Source organism: Anomaloglossus baeobatrachus, chromosome 3, assembly GCF_048569485.1.
Source record: "Anomaloglossus baeobatrachus isolate aAnoBae1 chromosome 3, aAnoBae1.hap1, whole genome shotgun sequence".
Lineage (NCBI taxonomy): Eukaryota > Metazoa > Chordata > Amphibia > Anura > Aromobatidae > Anomaloglossus > Anomaloglossus baeobatrachus.
In genome coordinates, this window is record NC_134355.1 from 701972321 (window position 1) to 701989352 (window position 17032).

Here is a 17032-nt window from a genome sequence, read left to right on the forward strand (position 1 = left end):
TGTAAGGCCTCGTGCACATGCTCAGTATTGGTGAGTATTTACCTCAGTATGTGTAAGGCCTCGTGCACATGCTCAGTATTGGTGAGTATTTACCTCAGTATGTGTAAGGCCTCGTGCACATGGTCAGTATTGGTGAGTTATTACCTCAGTATGTGTAAGGCCTCGTGCACATGTTCAGTATTGGTGAGTATTTACCTCAGTATGTGTAAGGCCTCGTGCACATGGTCAGTATAGGTGAGTTATTACCTCAGTATGTGTAAGGCCTCGTGCACATGGTCAGTATTGGTGAGTCTTTACCTCAGTATGTGTAAGGCCTCATGCACATGGTCAGTATTGGTGAGTCTTTACCTCAGTATGTGTAAGGCCTCATGCACATGTTCAGTATTGGTGAGTTATTACCTCAGTATATGTAAGGCCTCGTGCACATGGTCAGTATTGGTGAGTATTTACCTCAGTATGTGTAAGGCCTCGTGCACATGTTCAGTATTGGTGAGTTTCTACCGCAGTATGTGTAAGGCCTCGTGCACATGGTCAGTATTGGTGAGTTATTACCTCAGTATGTGTAAGGCCTCGTGCACATGTTCAGTATTGGTGAGTTATTACCTCAGTATGTGTAAGGCCTCGTGCACATGGTCAGTATTGGTGAGTTATTACCTCAGTATGTGTAAGGCCTCGTGCACATGCTCAGTATTGGTGAGTATTTACCTCAGTATGTGTAAGGCCTCGTGCACATGTTCAGTATTGGTGAGTATTTACCTCAGTATGTGTAAGGCCTCGTGCACATGGTCAGTATTGGTGAGTATTTACCTCAGTATGTGTAAGGCCTCGTGCACATGGTCAGTATTGGTGAGTTATTACCTCAGTATGTGTAAGGCCTCGTGCACATGGTCAGTATAGGTGAGTTATTACCTCAGTATGTGTAAGGCCTCGTGCATATGGTCAGTATTGGTGAGTCTTTACCTCAGTATGTGTAAGGCCTCGTGCACATGTTCAGTATTGGTGAGTATTTACCTCAGTATGTGTATGGCCTCGTGCACATGTTCAGTATTGGGGAGTATTTACCTCAGTAGGTGTAAGGCCTCGTGCACATGTTCAGTATTGGTGAGTTTTTACCTCAGTATGTGTAAGGCCTCGTGCACATGTTCAGTATTGGTGAGTTTTTACTTCAGTATGTGTAAGGCCTCGTGCACATGTTCAGTATTGGTGAGTTTTTACTTCAGTATGTGTAAGGCCTCGTGCACATGTTCAGTATTGGTGAGTTTCTACCTCAGTATGTGTAAGGCCTCGTGCACATGTTCAGTATTGGTGAGTTTTTACCTCAGTATGTGTAAGGCCTCGTGCACATGTTCAGTATTGGTGAGTTTCTACCTCAGTATGTGTAAAGCCTCGTGCACATGTTCAGTATTGGTGAGTTATTACCTCAGTATGTGTAAGGTCTCGTGCACATGGTCAGTATTGGTGAGTTATTACCTCAGTATGTGTAAGGCCTCGTGCACATGGTCAGTATTGGTGAGTTTTTACCTCAGTATGTGTAAGGCCTCGTGCACATGGTCAGTATTGGTGAGTTATTACATCAGTATGTGTAAGGTCTCGTGCACATGGTCAGTATTGGTGAGTTATTACCTCAGTATGTGTAAGGCCTCGTGCACATGGTCAGTATTGGTGAGTTATTACCTCAGTATGTGTAAGGCCTCGTGCACATGTTCAGTATTGGTGAGTTTCTACCTCAGTATGTGTAAGGCCTCGTGCACATGTTCAGTATTGGTGAGTTTTTACTTCAGTATGTGTAAGGCCTCGTGCACATGTTCAGTATTGGTGAGTTTCTACCTCAGTATGTGTAAGGCCTCGTGCACATGTTCAGTATTGGTGAGTTTTTACCTCAGTATGTGTAAGGCCTCGTGCACATGTTCAGTATTGGTGAGTTATTACCTCAGTAGGTGTAAGGTCTCGTGCACATGGTCAGTATTGGTGAGTTGTTACCTCAGTATGTGTAAGGCCTCGTGCACATGGTCAGTATTGGTGAGTTATTACATCAGTATGTGTAAGGTCTCGTGCACATGGTCAGTATTGGTGAGTTATTACCTCAGTATGTGTAAGGCCTCGTGCACATGGTCAGTATTGGTGAGTTATTACCTCAGTATGTGTAAGGCCTCGTGCACATGTTCAGTATTGGTGAGTTTCTACCTCAGTATGTGTAAGGCCTCGTGCACATGTTCAGTATTGGTGAGTTTTTACCTCAGTATGTGTAAGGCCTCGTGCACATGTTCAGTATTGGTGAGTTTTTACCTCAGTATGTGTAAGGCCTCGTGCACATGTTCAGTATTGGTGAGTTATTACCTCAGTATGTGTAAGGCCTCGTGCACATGGTCAGTATTGGTGAGTTTCTACCTCAGTATGTGTAAGGCCTCGTGCACATGGTCAGTATTGGTGAGTTTCTACCTCAGTATGTGTAAGGTCTCGTGCACATGTTCAGTATTGGTGAGTTTTTACCTCAGTATGTGTAAGGCCTCGTGCACATGTTCAGTATTGGTGAGTTATTACCTCAGTATGTATAAGGCCTCGTGCACATGGTCAGTATTGGTGAGTTATTACCTCAGTATGTGTAAGGCCTCGTGCACATGTTCAGTATTGGTGAGTTATTACCTCAGTATGTGTAAGGTCTCGTGCACATGGTCAGTATTGGTGAGTTATTACCTCAGTATATGTAAGGCCTCGTGCACATGTTCAGTATTGGTGAGTTATTACCTCAGTATATGTAAGGCCTCGTGCACATGGTCAGTATTGGTGAGTATTTACCTCAGTATGTGTAAGGCCTCGTGCACATGTTCAGTATTGGTGAGTTTCTACCGCAGTATGTGTAAGGCCTCTTGCACATGGTCAGTATTGGTGAGTTATTACCTCAGTATGTGTAAGGCCTCGTGCACATGTTCAGTATTGGTGAGTTATTACCTCAGTATGTGTAAGGCCTCGTGCACATGGTCAGTATTGGTGAGTTATTACCTCAGTATGTGTAAGGCCTCGTGCACATGCTCAGTATTGGTGAGTATTTACCTCAGTATGTGTAAGGCCTCGTGCACATGCTCAGTATTGGTGAGTATTTACCTCAGTATGTGTAAGGCCTCGTGCACATGGTCAGTATTGGTGAGTTATTACCTCAGTATGTGTAAGGCCTCGTGCACATGTTCAGTATTGGTGAGTATTTACCTCAGTATGTGTAAGGCCTCGTGCACATGGTCAGTATAGGTGAGTTATTACCTCAGTATGTGTAAGGCCTCGTGCACATGGTCAGTATTGGTGAGTCTTTACCTCAGTATGTGTAAGGCCTCATGCACATGGTCAGTATTGGTGAGTCTTTACCTCAGTATGTGTAAGGCCTCATGCACATGTTCAGTATTGGTGAGTTATTACCTCAGTATATGTAAGGCCTCGTGCACATGGTCAGTATTGGTGAGTATTTACCTCAGTATGTGTAAGGCCTCGTGCACATGTTCAGTATTGGTGAGTTTCTACCGCAGTATGTGTAAGGCCTCGTGCACATGTTCAGTATTGGTGAGTTTTTACTTCAGTATGTGTAAGGCCTCGTGCACATGTTCAGTATTGGTGAGTTTTTACTTCAGTATGTGTAAGGCCTCGTGCACATGTTCAGTATTGGTGAGTTTCTACCTCAGTATGTGTAAGGCCTCGTGCACATGTTCAGTATTGGTGAGTTTTTACCTCAGTATGTGTAAGGCCTCGTGCACATGTTCAGTATTGGTGAGTTTCTACCTCAGTATGTGTAAAGCCTCGTGCACATGTTCAGTATTGGTGAGTTATTACCTCAGTATGTGTAAGGTCTCGTGCACATGGTCAGTATTGGTGAGTTATTACCTCAGTATGTGTAAGGCCTCGTGCACATGGTCAGTATTGGTGAGTTTTTACCTCAGTATGTGTAAGGCCTCGTGCACATGGTCAGTATTGGTGAGTTATTACCTCAGTATGTGTAAGGCCTCGTGCACATGTTCAGTATTGGTGAGTTTTTACCTCAGTATGTGTAAGGCCTCGTGCACATGTTCAGTATTGGTGAGTTTCTACCTCAGTATGTGTAAGGCCTCGTGCACATGTTCAGTATTGGTGAGTTTTTACCTCAGTATGTGTAAGGCCTCGTGCACATGTTCAGTATTGGTGAGTTTTTACCTCAGTATGTGTAAGGCCTCGTGCACATGGTCAGTATTGGTGAGTTTCTACCTCAGTATGTGTAAGGCCTCGTGTACATGGTCAGTATTGGTGAGTTTCTACCTCAGTATGTTTAAGGTCTCGTGCACATGTTCAGTATTGGTGAGTTTTTACCTCAGTATATGTAAGGCCTCGTGCACATGGTCAGTATTGGTGAGTATTTACCTCAGTATGTGTAAGGCCTCGTGCACATGTTCAGTATTGGTGAGTTTCTACCGCAGTATGTGTAAGGCCTCGTGCACATGTTCAGTATTGGTGAGTTTTTACTTCAGTATGTGTAAGGCCTCGTGCACATGTTCAGTATTGGTGAGTTTTTACTTCAGTATGTGTAAGGCCTCGTGCACATGTTCAGTATTGGTGAGTTTCTACCTCAGTATGTGTAAGGCCTCGTGCACATGTTCAGTATTGGTGAGTTTTTACCTCAGTATGTGTAAGGCCTCGTGCACATGTTCAGTATTGGTGAGTTTCTACCTCAGTATGTGTAAAGCCTCGTGCACATGTTCAGTATTGGTGAGTTATTACCTCAGTATGTGTAAGGTCTCGTGCACATGGTCAGTATTGGTGAGTTATTACCTCAGTATGTGTAAGGCCTCGTGCACATGGTCAGTATTGGTGAGTTTTTACCTCAGTATGTGTAAGGCCTCGTGCACATGGTCAGTATTGGTGAGTTATTACCTCAGTATGTGTAAGGCCTCGTGCACATGTTCAGTATTGGTGAGTTTTTACCTCAGTATGTGTAAGGCCTCGTGCACATGTTCAGTATTGGTGAGTTTCTACCTCAGTATGTGTAAGGCCTCGTGCACATGTTCAGTATTGGTGAGTTTTTACCTCAGTATGTGTAAGGCCTCGTGCACATGTTCAGTATTGGTGAGTTTTTACCTCAGTATGTGTAAGGCCTCGTGCACATGGTCAGTATTGGTGAGTTTCTACCTCAGTATGTGTAAGGCCTCGTGTACATGGTCAGTATTGGTGAGTTTCTACCTCAGTATGTTTAAGGTCTCGTGCACATGTTCAGTATTGGTGAGTTTTTACCTCAGTATGTGTAAGGCCTCGTGCACATGTTCAGTATTGGTGAGTTATTACCTCAGTATGTGTAAGGCCTCGTGCACATGGTCAGTATTGGTGAGTTATTACCTCAGTATGTGTAAGGCCTCGTGCACATGTTCAGTATTGGTGAGTTATTACCTCAGTATATGTAAGGCCTCGTGCACATGTTCAGTATTGGTGAGTTATTACCTCAGTATATGTAAGGCCTCGTGCACATGGTCAGTATTGGTGAGTATTTACCTCAGTATGTGTAAGGCCTCGTGCACATGTTCAGTATTGGTGAGTATTTACCTCAGTATGTGTAAGGCCTCGTGCACATGTTCAGTATTGGTGAGTTATTACCTCAGTATGTGTAAGGCCTCGTGCACATGTTCAGTATTGGTGAGTTATTACCTCAGTATGTGTAAGGCCTCGTGCACATGGTCAGTATTGGTGAGTATTTACCTCAGTATGTGTAAGGCCTCGTGCACATGGTCAGTATTGGTGAGTATTTACCTCAGTATGTGTAAGGCCTCATGCACATGTTCAGTATTGGTGAGTATTTACCTCAGTATGTGTAAGGCCTCGTGCACATGGTCAGTATTGGTGAGTTATTACCTCAGTATGTGTAAGGCCTCGTGCACATGGTCAGTATTGGTGAGTTATTACATCAGTATGTGTAAGGTCTCGTGCACATGGTCAGTATTGGTGAGTTTTTACCTCAGTATGTGTAAGGCCTCGTGCACATGGTCAGTATTGGTGAGTTATTACCTCAGTATGTGTAAGGCCTCGTGCACATGGTCAGTATTGGTGAGTTATTACCTCAGTATGTGTAAGGCCTCGTGCACATGTTCAGTATTGGTGAGTTATTACCTCAGTATGTGTAAGGCCTCGTGCACATGTTCAGTATTGGGGAGTATTTACCTCAGTATGTATAAGGCCTCGTGCACATGTTCAGTATTGGTGAGTTTTTACCTCAGTATGTGTAAGGTCTCGTGCACATGTTCAGTATTGGTGAGTTTCTACCTCAGTATGTGTAAGGCCTCGTGCACATGTTCAGTATTGGGGAGTATTTACCTCAGTATGTGTAAGGCCTCGTGCACATGGTCAGTATTGGTGAGTTATTACCTCAGTATGTATAAGGCCTCGTGCACATGGTCAGTATTGGTGAGTATTTACCTCAGTATGTGTAAGGCCTCGTGCACATGTTCAGAATTGGTGAGTTATTACCTCAGTATGTGTAAGGCCTCGTGCACATGGTCAGTACTGGTGAGTATTTACCTCAGTATGTGTAAGGCCTCGTGCACATGGTCAGTATTGGTGAGTTATTACCTCAGTATGTGTAAGGCCTCGTGCACATGTTCAGTATTGGGGAGTATTTACCTCAGTATGTGTAAGGCCTCGTGCACATGTTCAGTATTGGGGAGTATTTACCTCAGTATGTGTAAGGCCTCGTGCACATGGTCAGTATTGGGGAGTTATTACCTCAGTATGTGTAAGGCCTCGTGCACATGGTCAGTATTGGTGAGTTATTACCTCAGTATGTGTAAGGCCTCGTGCACATGTTCAGTATTAGTGAGTATTTACCTCAGTATGTGTAAGGCCTCGTGCACATGGTCAGTATTGGTGAGTATTTACCTCAGTATGTGTAAGGCCTCGTGCACATGGTCAGTATTGGTGAGTATTTACCTCAGTATGTGTAAGGTCTCGTGCACATGGTCAGTATTGGGGAGTTATTACCTCAGTATGTGTAAGGCCTCGTGCACATGGTCAGTATTGGTGAGTTATTACCTCAGTATGTGTAAGGCCTCGTGCACATGGTCAGTATTGGGGAGTTATTACCTCAGTATGTGTAAGGCCTCGTGCACATGTTCAGTATTGGTGAGTTTTTACTTCAGTATGTGTAAGGCCTCGTGCACATGTTCAGTATTGGTGAGTATTTACCTCAGTATGTGTAAGGCCTCGTGCACATGTTCAGTATTGGTGAGTTTTTACTTCAGTATGTGTTTTTTTATTTTTCCAATTATACCTAATAGATTGGAATATAAGAATGTCTCGGATTTTAGAATTTGAGGCTATATTCCCCTTGAGATTAATATATGCAGTGATATCAGCCATTTTTTATTAAGTCATTTCGGGGGGTGAGGGGGGTCCCTTTCCACTTGATAAGACTGGTATATGGGAATGTCTTGGATATTGAGCTGGAGGCTATATTCCCCTTGGGATTCCTATATCGCAGCGCATCAGCCAATTTTATGAAATGTATTTGTGTGTTTTGTTTTTTCTTCCATTCCTACATTCAATAATTGGTATATGGGAATACGTTTTGCTAGTCTAAGTAGAGGGAGGGTCGACAGTCTATGTTGGCATCATGAGTTTAAGGCCAGACTCACAGTTGCGAGTCTCTCATGGAATCACCTGGCACGGACTCACACTCTCCGGACAGGAGCGTCTCGGCTGCACAGACATACATGCAACCGACCCGCTCCTGTCAGGAGAGTGCGAGTCCATGCCAGGTGATTCAATGAGAGACTCACGCGAGACACTCGCAAGTGTGACTCTGGCCTTAGGTAGGCACTCTCACATTTAAATTACAATGAAGCACAATTAACTTTCTCAAGTATCAAGTGTATATGATTTTATCTAAAATAGGTATATAAGGATGGTTTTTATGTATTGCTTATTTGCCTATAATTAAGAACTTTGTTCGAAACACATCAGGCGTTTAGGGGCCGAGTCACCACATTAATTTTTTATTCTTGACATGCAAATAAAATTGCAGATTTTAATGAAGAGACGCCGGGTGCCAAAATGTTCTCTTTTTTTTCGTTGCTGGTTATGACCGGTGTCCAGCCACCTGTGTTATGTGGATTCCGGTGAGGCACCGCGTGTTCCCTGCCCTGCTCCTGGTCGCTTGTTTGTTTGTATATGGTCACGGATATGGGATAGTAGTTATCAAATTTTTAAGATATTTAATAAGAAAGGTATTTTATAGGTATACATATTTAAAGTAGATTTTATGTAAAAATAACACCACAATTAACAACAGGAAAACAGGTGACTGTAGACATGTGTGTGAGGCTGTGACATGTAGTGGTACGGCTCGATGACATCTGCTAATGCCGACCACAGAACATAAGAAGAAAGAAGAAAGAATGGAGGTTTCCACTAACCTGGTGATACAGACAGACGGCGCTCCTCCACCAAAACGTCCGAGTACAGATCCCGGTGCCCTTCTATATACTCCCACTGCTCCAGGGAGAAATACACAGCGACATCCTGACACCGGAGAGGAACCTGACAACCAACGAGACCAACATCACCCAGAATCCTCCAGTGTACACTGTATAATCTCCCAGCAGTCTCCTCTCATCCCCCAGAATCCTCCAGTGTACACTGTATAATCTCCCAGCAGTCTCCTCTCCTTTAATCACCCAGAATCCTCCAGTGTACACTGTATAATCTCCCAGTAGTCTCCTCTTCTCTCATCACCCAGAATCCTCTAGCGTACACTGTATAATCTCCCAGCAGTCTCCTCATCTCCCAGAATCCTCCAGTGTACACTGTATAATCTCCCAGCAGTTTCCTCTCCTCTCATCCCCCAGAATCCTCTGGTGTACACTGTATAATCTCCCAGCAGTCTCCTCTCATCCCCCAGAATCCTCCAGTGTACACTGTATAATCTCCCTGCAGTCTCCTCTCCTCTTATCCCCCAGCATCCTCCAGTGTACACTGTATAATCTCCCTGCAGTCTCCTCTCATCCCCCAGAATCCTCCAGTGTACACTGTATAATCTCCCAGCAGTCTCCTCTCATCCCCCAGAATCCTCCAGTGTACACTGTATAATCTCCCAGCAGTCTCCTCTCATCCCCCAGAATCCTCTGGTGTACACTGTATAATCTCCCAGCAGTCACCTCTCCGGTCAGCAGCTCGGTGATCTTGTTGGTGAGATGGAGGATCTTCTCAGGTGTCGGGGAGTGCGGGGCTTCTGTGTTGCGGCTCTGGATCTCGCTCCGTCCTCCACACAGATGGGGGGTCACACACTCCCCAGACGTCGTCTTCACCCCCATTTGCTCCTGTATACAGTGAGAGACGGTGATCACCACATAGATTCTAATGATCCTCCATCTTTTCAGTCATTCCTGTTATAGTAATAGAGATAAGTGTGATCTCTCGGGAGATTCTCACCTTTCCCTTTAACAAGTCGATCATCTCTAGGGTGAGGAGCCATATCCGTGCAGCCATGTTGCTTTTGTCCTCGTCTACCCTTGTGGGGTCATTTTTCCTCCTGACGTCCTGGTCCTGATCCTTCTGCCCCTCCATGTACTCCCACTCTTCCATGGAGAAATAGACAGCGACATCCTGACACCTGATAGGAACCTGACAGACATATACCGACATTACCCAGAATCCTCCAGTGTATACTGTAGAATTTCCCAGCATTCCCTGCACTCACCTCTCCGGTCAGCAGCTCCGTCATCTCCCTGGTGAGGTCTAGGATCTTCTTCTCAGGCATCGGGGAGTGCGGGGCGTCTGTGATGGGGCGCTCATTACTGCTCCGTCCTCCGGATACGTGGAGATGAATGATGGGGGCCGCACAGTCACCTGTCGTCTTCTCCACTATTGTGTAATCCTGTGTAAGGAGAGATGCTGGTGAGTATTAGGCCTCATTCACACCAGCCTGTCTCCAGCGTGTGGAGGCCATTGTCACACCTGCCTGTCTCCAGTGTATGGAGGCCATTGTCACACCTGCCTGTCTCCAGTGTGTGGAGGCCATTGTCACACCTGCCTGTCTCCAGTGTGTGGAGGCCATTGTCACACCTGCCTGTCTCCAGTGTGTGGAGGCCATTGTCACACCTGCCTGTCTCCAGTGTGTGGAGGCCACTGTCACACCTGCCTGTCTCCAGTGTGTGGAGGCCACTGTCACACCTGCCTGTCTCCAGTGTGTGGAGGCCACTGTCACACCTGCCTGTCTCCAGTGTGTGGAGGCCACTGTCACACCTGCCTTTCTCCAGTGTGTGGAGGCCACTGTCACACCTGCCTGTCTCCAGTGTGTGGAGGCCACTGTCACACCTGCCTGTCTCCAGTGTGTGGAGGCCACTGTCACACCTGCCTGTCTCCAGTGTGTGGAGGCCAATGTCACACCTGCCTGTCTCCAGTGTGTGGAGGCCACTGTCACACCTGCCTGTCTCCAGTGTGTGGAGGCCACTGTCACACCTGCCTGTCTCCAGTGAGTGGAGGCCACTGTCACACCTGCCTGTTTCCAGTGTGTGGAGGCCATTGTCACACCTACCAGTGACACGGTCACACGTATACTAACTAAAGTCAATAGAGGTATATAGAGGAGTTTACCTCTCCACTCAGCAGATAATATAGAATATACAGGAGTTTACCCCTCCACTCAGCAGATAATATAGAATATACAGGAGTTTACCCTCCACTCAGCGGATAATATAGAATATACAGGAGTTTACCTCTCCACTCAGCAGATAATATAGAATATACAGGAGTTTACCCCTCCACTCAGCAGATAATATAGAATATACAGGAGTTTACCTCTCCACTCAGCAGATAATATAGAAATATACAGGAGTTTACCCCTCCACTCAGCAGATAATATAGAATATACAGGAGTTTACCTCTCCACTCAGCAGATAATATAGAATATACAGGAGTTTACCTCTCCACTCAGCAGATAATATAGAATATACAGGAGTTTACCCTCCACTCAGCAGATAATATAGAATATACAGGAGTTTACCTCTCCACTCAGCAGATAATATAGAATACACAGGAGTTTACCCCTCCACTCAGCAGATAATATAGAATATACAGGAGTTTACCTCTCCACTCAGCAGATAATATAGAATATACAGCAGTTTACCCTCCACTCAGCAGATAATATAGAATATACAGGAGTTTACCCTCCACTCAGCAGATAATAAAGAATATACAGGAGTTTACCCTCCACTCAGCAGATAATATAGAATATACAGGAGTTTACCTCTCCACTCAGCAGATAATATAGAATATACAGGAGTTTACTCTCCACTCAGCAGATAATATAGAATATACAGGAGTTTACCCCTCCACTCAGCAGATAATATAGAATATACAGGAGTTTACCCCTCCACTCAGCAGATAATATAGAATATACAGTTTACCCTCCACTCAGCAGATAATATAGAATATACAGGAGTTTACCTATCCACTCAGCAGATAATATAGAATATACAGGAGTTTACCTCTCCACTCAGCAGATAATATAGAATATACAGGAGTTTACCTCTCCACTCAGCAGATAATATAGAATATACAGGAGTTTACCCCTCCACTCAGCAGATAATATAGAATATACAGGAGTTTACCCTCCACTCAGCAGATAATATAGAATATACAGGAGTTTACCTCTCCACTCAGCAGATAATATAGAATATACAGGAGTTTACCTCTCCACTCCGCAGATAATATAGAATATACAGGAGTTTACCCTCCACTCAGCAGATAATATAGAATATACAGGAGTTTACCCCTCCACTCAGCAGATAATATAGAATATACAGGAGTTTACCCTCCACTCAGCAGATAATATAGAATATACAGGAGTTTACCTCTCCACTCAGCAGATAATATAGAATATACAGGAGTTTACCCTCCACTCAGCAGATAATATAGAATATACAGGAGTTTACCTCTCCACTCAGCAGATAATATAGAATATACAGGAGTTTACCCCGCCACTCAGCAGATAATATAGAATATACAGGAATTTACCTCTCCACTCAGCAGATAATATAGAATATACAGCAGTGTACCCTCCACTCAGCAGATAATATAGAATATACAGGAGTTTACCCTCCACTCAGCAGATAATAAAGAATATACAGGAGTTTACCCTCCACTCAGCAGATAATATAGAATATACAGGAGTTTACCTCTCCACTCAGCAGATAATATAGAATATACAGGAGTTTACTCTCCACTCAGCAGATAATATAGAATATACAGGAGTTTACCCCTCCACTCAGCAGATAATATAGAATATACAGGAGTTTACCCCTCCACTCAGCAGATAATATAGAATATACAGGAGTTTACCCTCCACTCAGCAGATAATATAGAATATACAGGAGTTTACCTCTCCACTCAGCAGATAATATAGAATATACAGGATTTTACCTCTCCACTCAGCAGATAATATAGAATATACAGCAGTGTACCCTCCACTCAGCAGATAATATAGAATATACAGGAGTTTACCCTCCACTCAGCAGATAATAAAGAATATACAGGAGTTTACCCTCCACTCAGCAGATAATATAGAATATACAGGAGTTTACCCTCCACTCAGCAGATAATATAGAATATACAGGATTTTACCTCTCCACTCAGCAGATAATATAGAATATACAGCAGTGTACCCTCCACTCAGCAGATAATATAGAATATACAGGAGTTTACCCTCCACTCAGCAGATAATAAAGAATATACAGGAGTTTACCCTCCACTCAGCAGATAATATAGAATATACAGGAGTTTACCCTCCACTCAGCAGATAATATAGAATATACAGGAGTTTACCTCTCCACTCAGCAGATAATATAGAATATACAGGAGTTTACCCCTCCACTCAGCAGATAATATAGAATATACAGGAGTTTACCCTCCACTCAGCAGATAATATAGAATATACAGGAGTTTACCTCTCCACTCAGCAGATAATATAGAATATACAGGAGTTTACCCTCCACTCAGCAGATAATATAGAATATACAGGAGTTTACCCTCCACTCAGCAGATAATATAGAATATACAGAAGTTTACCTCTCCACTCAGCAGATAATATAGAATATACAGGAGTTTACCTCTCCACTCAGCAGATAATATAGAATATACAGGAGTTTACCTCTCCACTCAGCAGATAATATAGAATATACAGGAGTTTACCCTCCACTCAGCAGATAATATAGAATATACAGGAGTTTACCTCTCCACTCAGCAGATAATATAGAATACACAGGAGTTTACCCCTCCACTCAGCAGATAATATAGAATATACAGGAGTTTACCTCTCCACTCAGCAGATAATATAGAATATACAGCAGTTTACCCTCCACTCAGCAGATAATATAGAATATACAGGAGTTTACCCTCCACTCAGCAGATAATAAAGAATATACAGGAGTTTACCCTCCACTCAGCAGATAATAAAGAATATACAGGAGTTTACCTCTCCACTCAGCAGATAATATAGAATATACAGGAGTTTACCCTCCACTCAGCAGATAATATAGAATATACAGGAGTTTACCCTCCACTCAGCAGATAATATAGAATATACAGGAGTTTACTCTCCACTCAGCAGATAATATAGAATATACAGGAGTTTACCCCTCCACTCAGCAGATAATATAGAATATACAGGAGTTTACCCCTCCACTCAGCAGATAATATAGAATATACAGTGTACCCTCCACTCAGCAGATAATATAGAATATACAGGAGTTTACCTATCCACTCAGCAGATAATATAGAATATACAGGAGTTTACCTCTCCACTCAGCAGATAATATAGAATATACAGGAGTTTACCTCTCCACTCAGCAGATAATATAGAATATACAGGAGTTTACCCCTCCACTCAGCAGATAATATAGAATATACAGGAGTTTACCCTCCACTCAGCAGATAATATAGAATATACAGGAGTTTACCTCTCCACTCAGCAGATAATATAGAATATACAGGAGTTTACCTCTCCACTCCGCAGATAATATAGAATATACAGGAGTTTACCCTCCACTCAGCAGATAATATAGAATATACAGGAGTTTACCCCTCCACTCAGCAGATAATATAGAATATACAGGAGTTTACCCTCCACTCAGCAGATAATATAGAATATACAGGAGTTTACCTCTCCACTCAGCAGATAATATAGAATATACAGGAGTTTACCCTCCACTCAGCAGATAATATAGAATATACAGGAGTTTACCTCTCCACTCAGCAGATAATATAGAATATACAGGAGTTTACCCCGCCACTCAGCAGATAATATAGAATATACAGGAATTTACCTCTCCACTCAGCAGATAATATAGAATATACAGCAGTGTACCCTCCACTCAGCAGATAATATAGAATATACAGGAGTTTACCCTCCACTCAGCAGATAATAAAGAATATACAGGAGTTTACCCTCCACTCAGCAGATAATATAGAATATACAGGAGTTTACCTCTCCACTCAGCAGATAATATAGAATATACAGGAGTTTACCCTCCACTCAGCAGATAATATAGAATATACAGGAGTTTACCTCTCCACTCAGCAGATAATATAGAATATACAGGAATTTACCTCTCCACTCAGCAGATAATATAGAATATACAGCAGTGTACCCTCCACTCAGCAGATAATATAGAATATACAGGAGTTTACCCTCCACTCAGCAGATAATAAAGAATATACAGGAGTTTACCCTCCACTCAGCAGATAATATAGAAAATACAGGAGTTTACCTCTCCACTCAGCAGATAATATAGAATATACAGGAGTTTACCTCTCCACTCAGCAGATAATATAGAATATACAGGAGTTTACCCCTCCACTCAGCAGATAATATAGAATATACAGGAGTTTACCCTCCACTCAGCAGATAATATAGAATATACAGGAGTTTACCTCTCCACTCAGCAGATAATATAGAATATACAGGAGTTTACCTCTCCACTCAGCAGATAATATAGAATATACAGGAGTTTACCCCTCCACTCAGCAGATAATATAGAATATACAGGAGTTTACCCTCCACTCAGCAGATAATATAGAATATACAGGAGTTTACTCTCCACTCAGCAGATAATATAGAATATACAGGAGTTTACCCCTCCACTCAGCAGATAATATAGAATATACAGGAGTTTACCCTCCACTCAGCAGATAATATAGAATATACAGGAGTTTACCCCTCCACTTAGCAGATAATATAGAATATACAGGAGTTTACCCCTCCACTCAGCAGATAATATGGAATATACAGGAGTTTACCTCTCCGCTCAGCAGGGAGATGATGTGTAAGGCGAGGTCGGTTATTCTTCTTGTCGTCTCCTTCTTGTCCTCGTCCATGCTTGTTAGTCGCTCTCTGGAGGGTCTCGGCTGCGGTTGTGCTGGGTCTTTATGATGGAGCTGGAGATGACAGGGGGAATCATCATTCGTACAGGTGACATTGGGGGATTCGGCTTGTCAGATCCTTTATGATGGTTACTTATTAGTGTGGAGGGAGGACATAAGATCAGATTTCTGCGGCTTCGCTCTGATCAGGATGACTTATCGTCAGTAACACAGGACAGACATAAACGTTTTCTGGTCACGGGGACATATAAGAACACGCACATAAGGATAAGGCTGCACATCAAAGTTAGATAATAGTATAATGCTATAAGCATACCGAAAAACATTGAAGCAGACAATGAAAAATGCTACTTGCTAACTTGGAAGTGTGAATAATGAATTGCATACCTGCCATGAATATTAGGAAAAAGGAGATATTTAGCAATCGCATTGATCAATGTAAGTGAGCCCCAAAACCTCGTCAAGGTATATCTCTATATTGGGGTCCCTAGCTCTATGACCCTGTGTGTCATCTCATTGCAATTAAAAACTGCTGTGTGTGGAGAGGGGTAACCAAGGACTTTCTTATATATGCAATTCATTATTCACACTTTCAAGTTAGCAAGTGGCATTTTTCATTGTCTGCTGCAATGTTTTTCGGATGCTTATAGCATTATACTATTATCTAACTTTGATGTGCAGCCTTATCCTTATGTACTATGTATTTTTTTTGGCTCAGAATATATATTAGTGCTCACTTCAGTTATTCTATTTAGTATATATAAGAACATGCAGACGCGGCGCCATCACTGCTCATTGCTCATGTAGATTTAAAGGAAAGTTATTAGGATTTGTGCGTCTCTTTATTTAAAGAAGATTTCTAGTGAGAACAAGTTACCCGGCCTCCAGAGGAGCGGTGATAAGTTATTGGTCAGTGGGATCAGCATGGATGGGCAGAGCGGGGATTGTTTCCCTAGTTGGGGTGAAGGTGCAGGGCACACACGACCGGCGTCCATCATTCACCATCTCCGCGCTGCACTCACCTTTTTCCAGCCGCCTCGTACAGACTGAACAGAGCGGTGGTGGCCGCCCTGCTGCTTCTATACCGGGATAATAGTTCCCCATTCTGATCGGTGGCGGTCCAAGCGGAAGAAAACTCACTGCTCAATCACTTATCACCCCTCTGTAGATACTTCTATAATGGTAGTGTCCATTTTGGAATATAACACTGGCATCCATACTGTCTTCTATATGGTGCTTGTAAATAATGGGTTCCTGTTGTATTGGACACACAATGAATGCAGCTATGGTCAAATGTCTATGAAGATCTATTTTCTACACGCACTGACCTTTCTGCTAACAGTCTAAAGCCGCCGTCACACACAGCGAGATCGCTAGCGAGATTGCTGAAATGTCACAGGTTTTGTGACTTATCAGCGACCTCGCCAGCAATATCGCTGTGTGCGACAAGCAGCAGCGAGCGGGCTCCTGCTGCGAGGTTGCTGATCGTTACAAAACGATCAGGACCATTTTTTGCTCATTGGTCTCCCGCTGTGCAGCACACATCGGCGTGTTTGACGGCGGGAGACCAACGATCTGAATGTGCAGGGAGCAGGCGTCTGCAGCCTGTAAGCGGCGGTACGCTAGTAAACATGGTATAAATCGGGTAACCATGCAA

The 17032-nt window shown here is 43.3% G+C and overlaps 1 protein-coding gene across 1 annotated transcript in view; it reads right to left on the reverse strand.

Moving 5' to 3' along the window:
• LOC142297116 (uncharacterized) overlaps nt 1-17032 on the reverse strand; it is a 133785-nt gene that overhangs the window by 99128 nt on the left and 17625 nt on the right. Inside the window, exons 2-6 of the mRNA XM_075341384.1 lie at nt 15292-15429; nt 9695-9871; nt 9427-9618; nt 9153-9314; nt 8412-8535 (exon numbers count right to left, since the gene is read on the reverse strand). Of these exons, the coding sequence (XP_075197499.1) occupies nt 8412-8535; nt 9153-9314; nt 9427-9618; nt 9695-9871; nt 15292-15369 (733 nt within the window). The 5' untranslated portion in view covers nt 15370-15429. The remainder of the gene's footprint in view (nt 1-8411; nt 8536-9152; nt 9315-9426; nt 9619-9694; nt 9872-15291; nt 15430-17032) is intronic.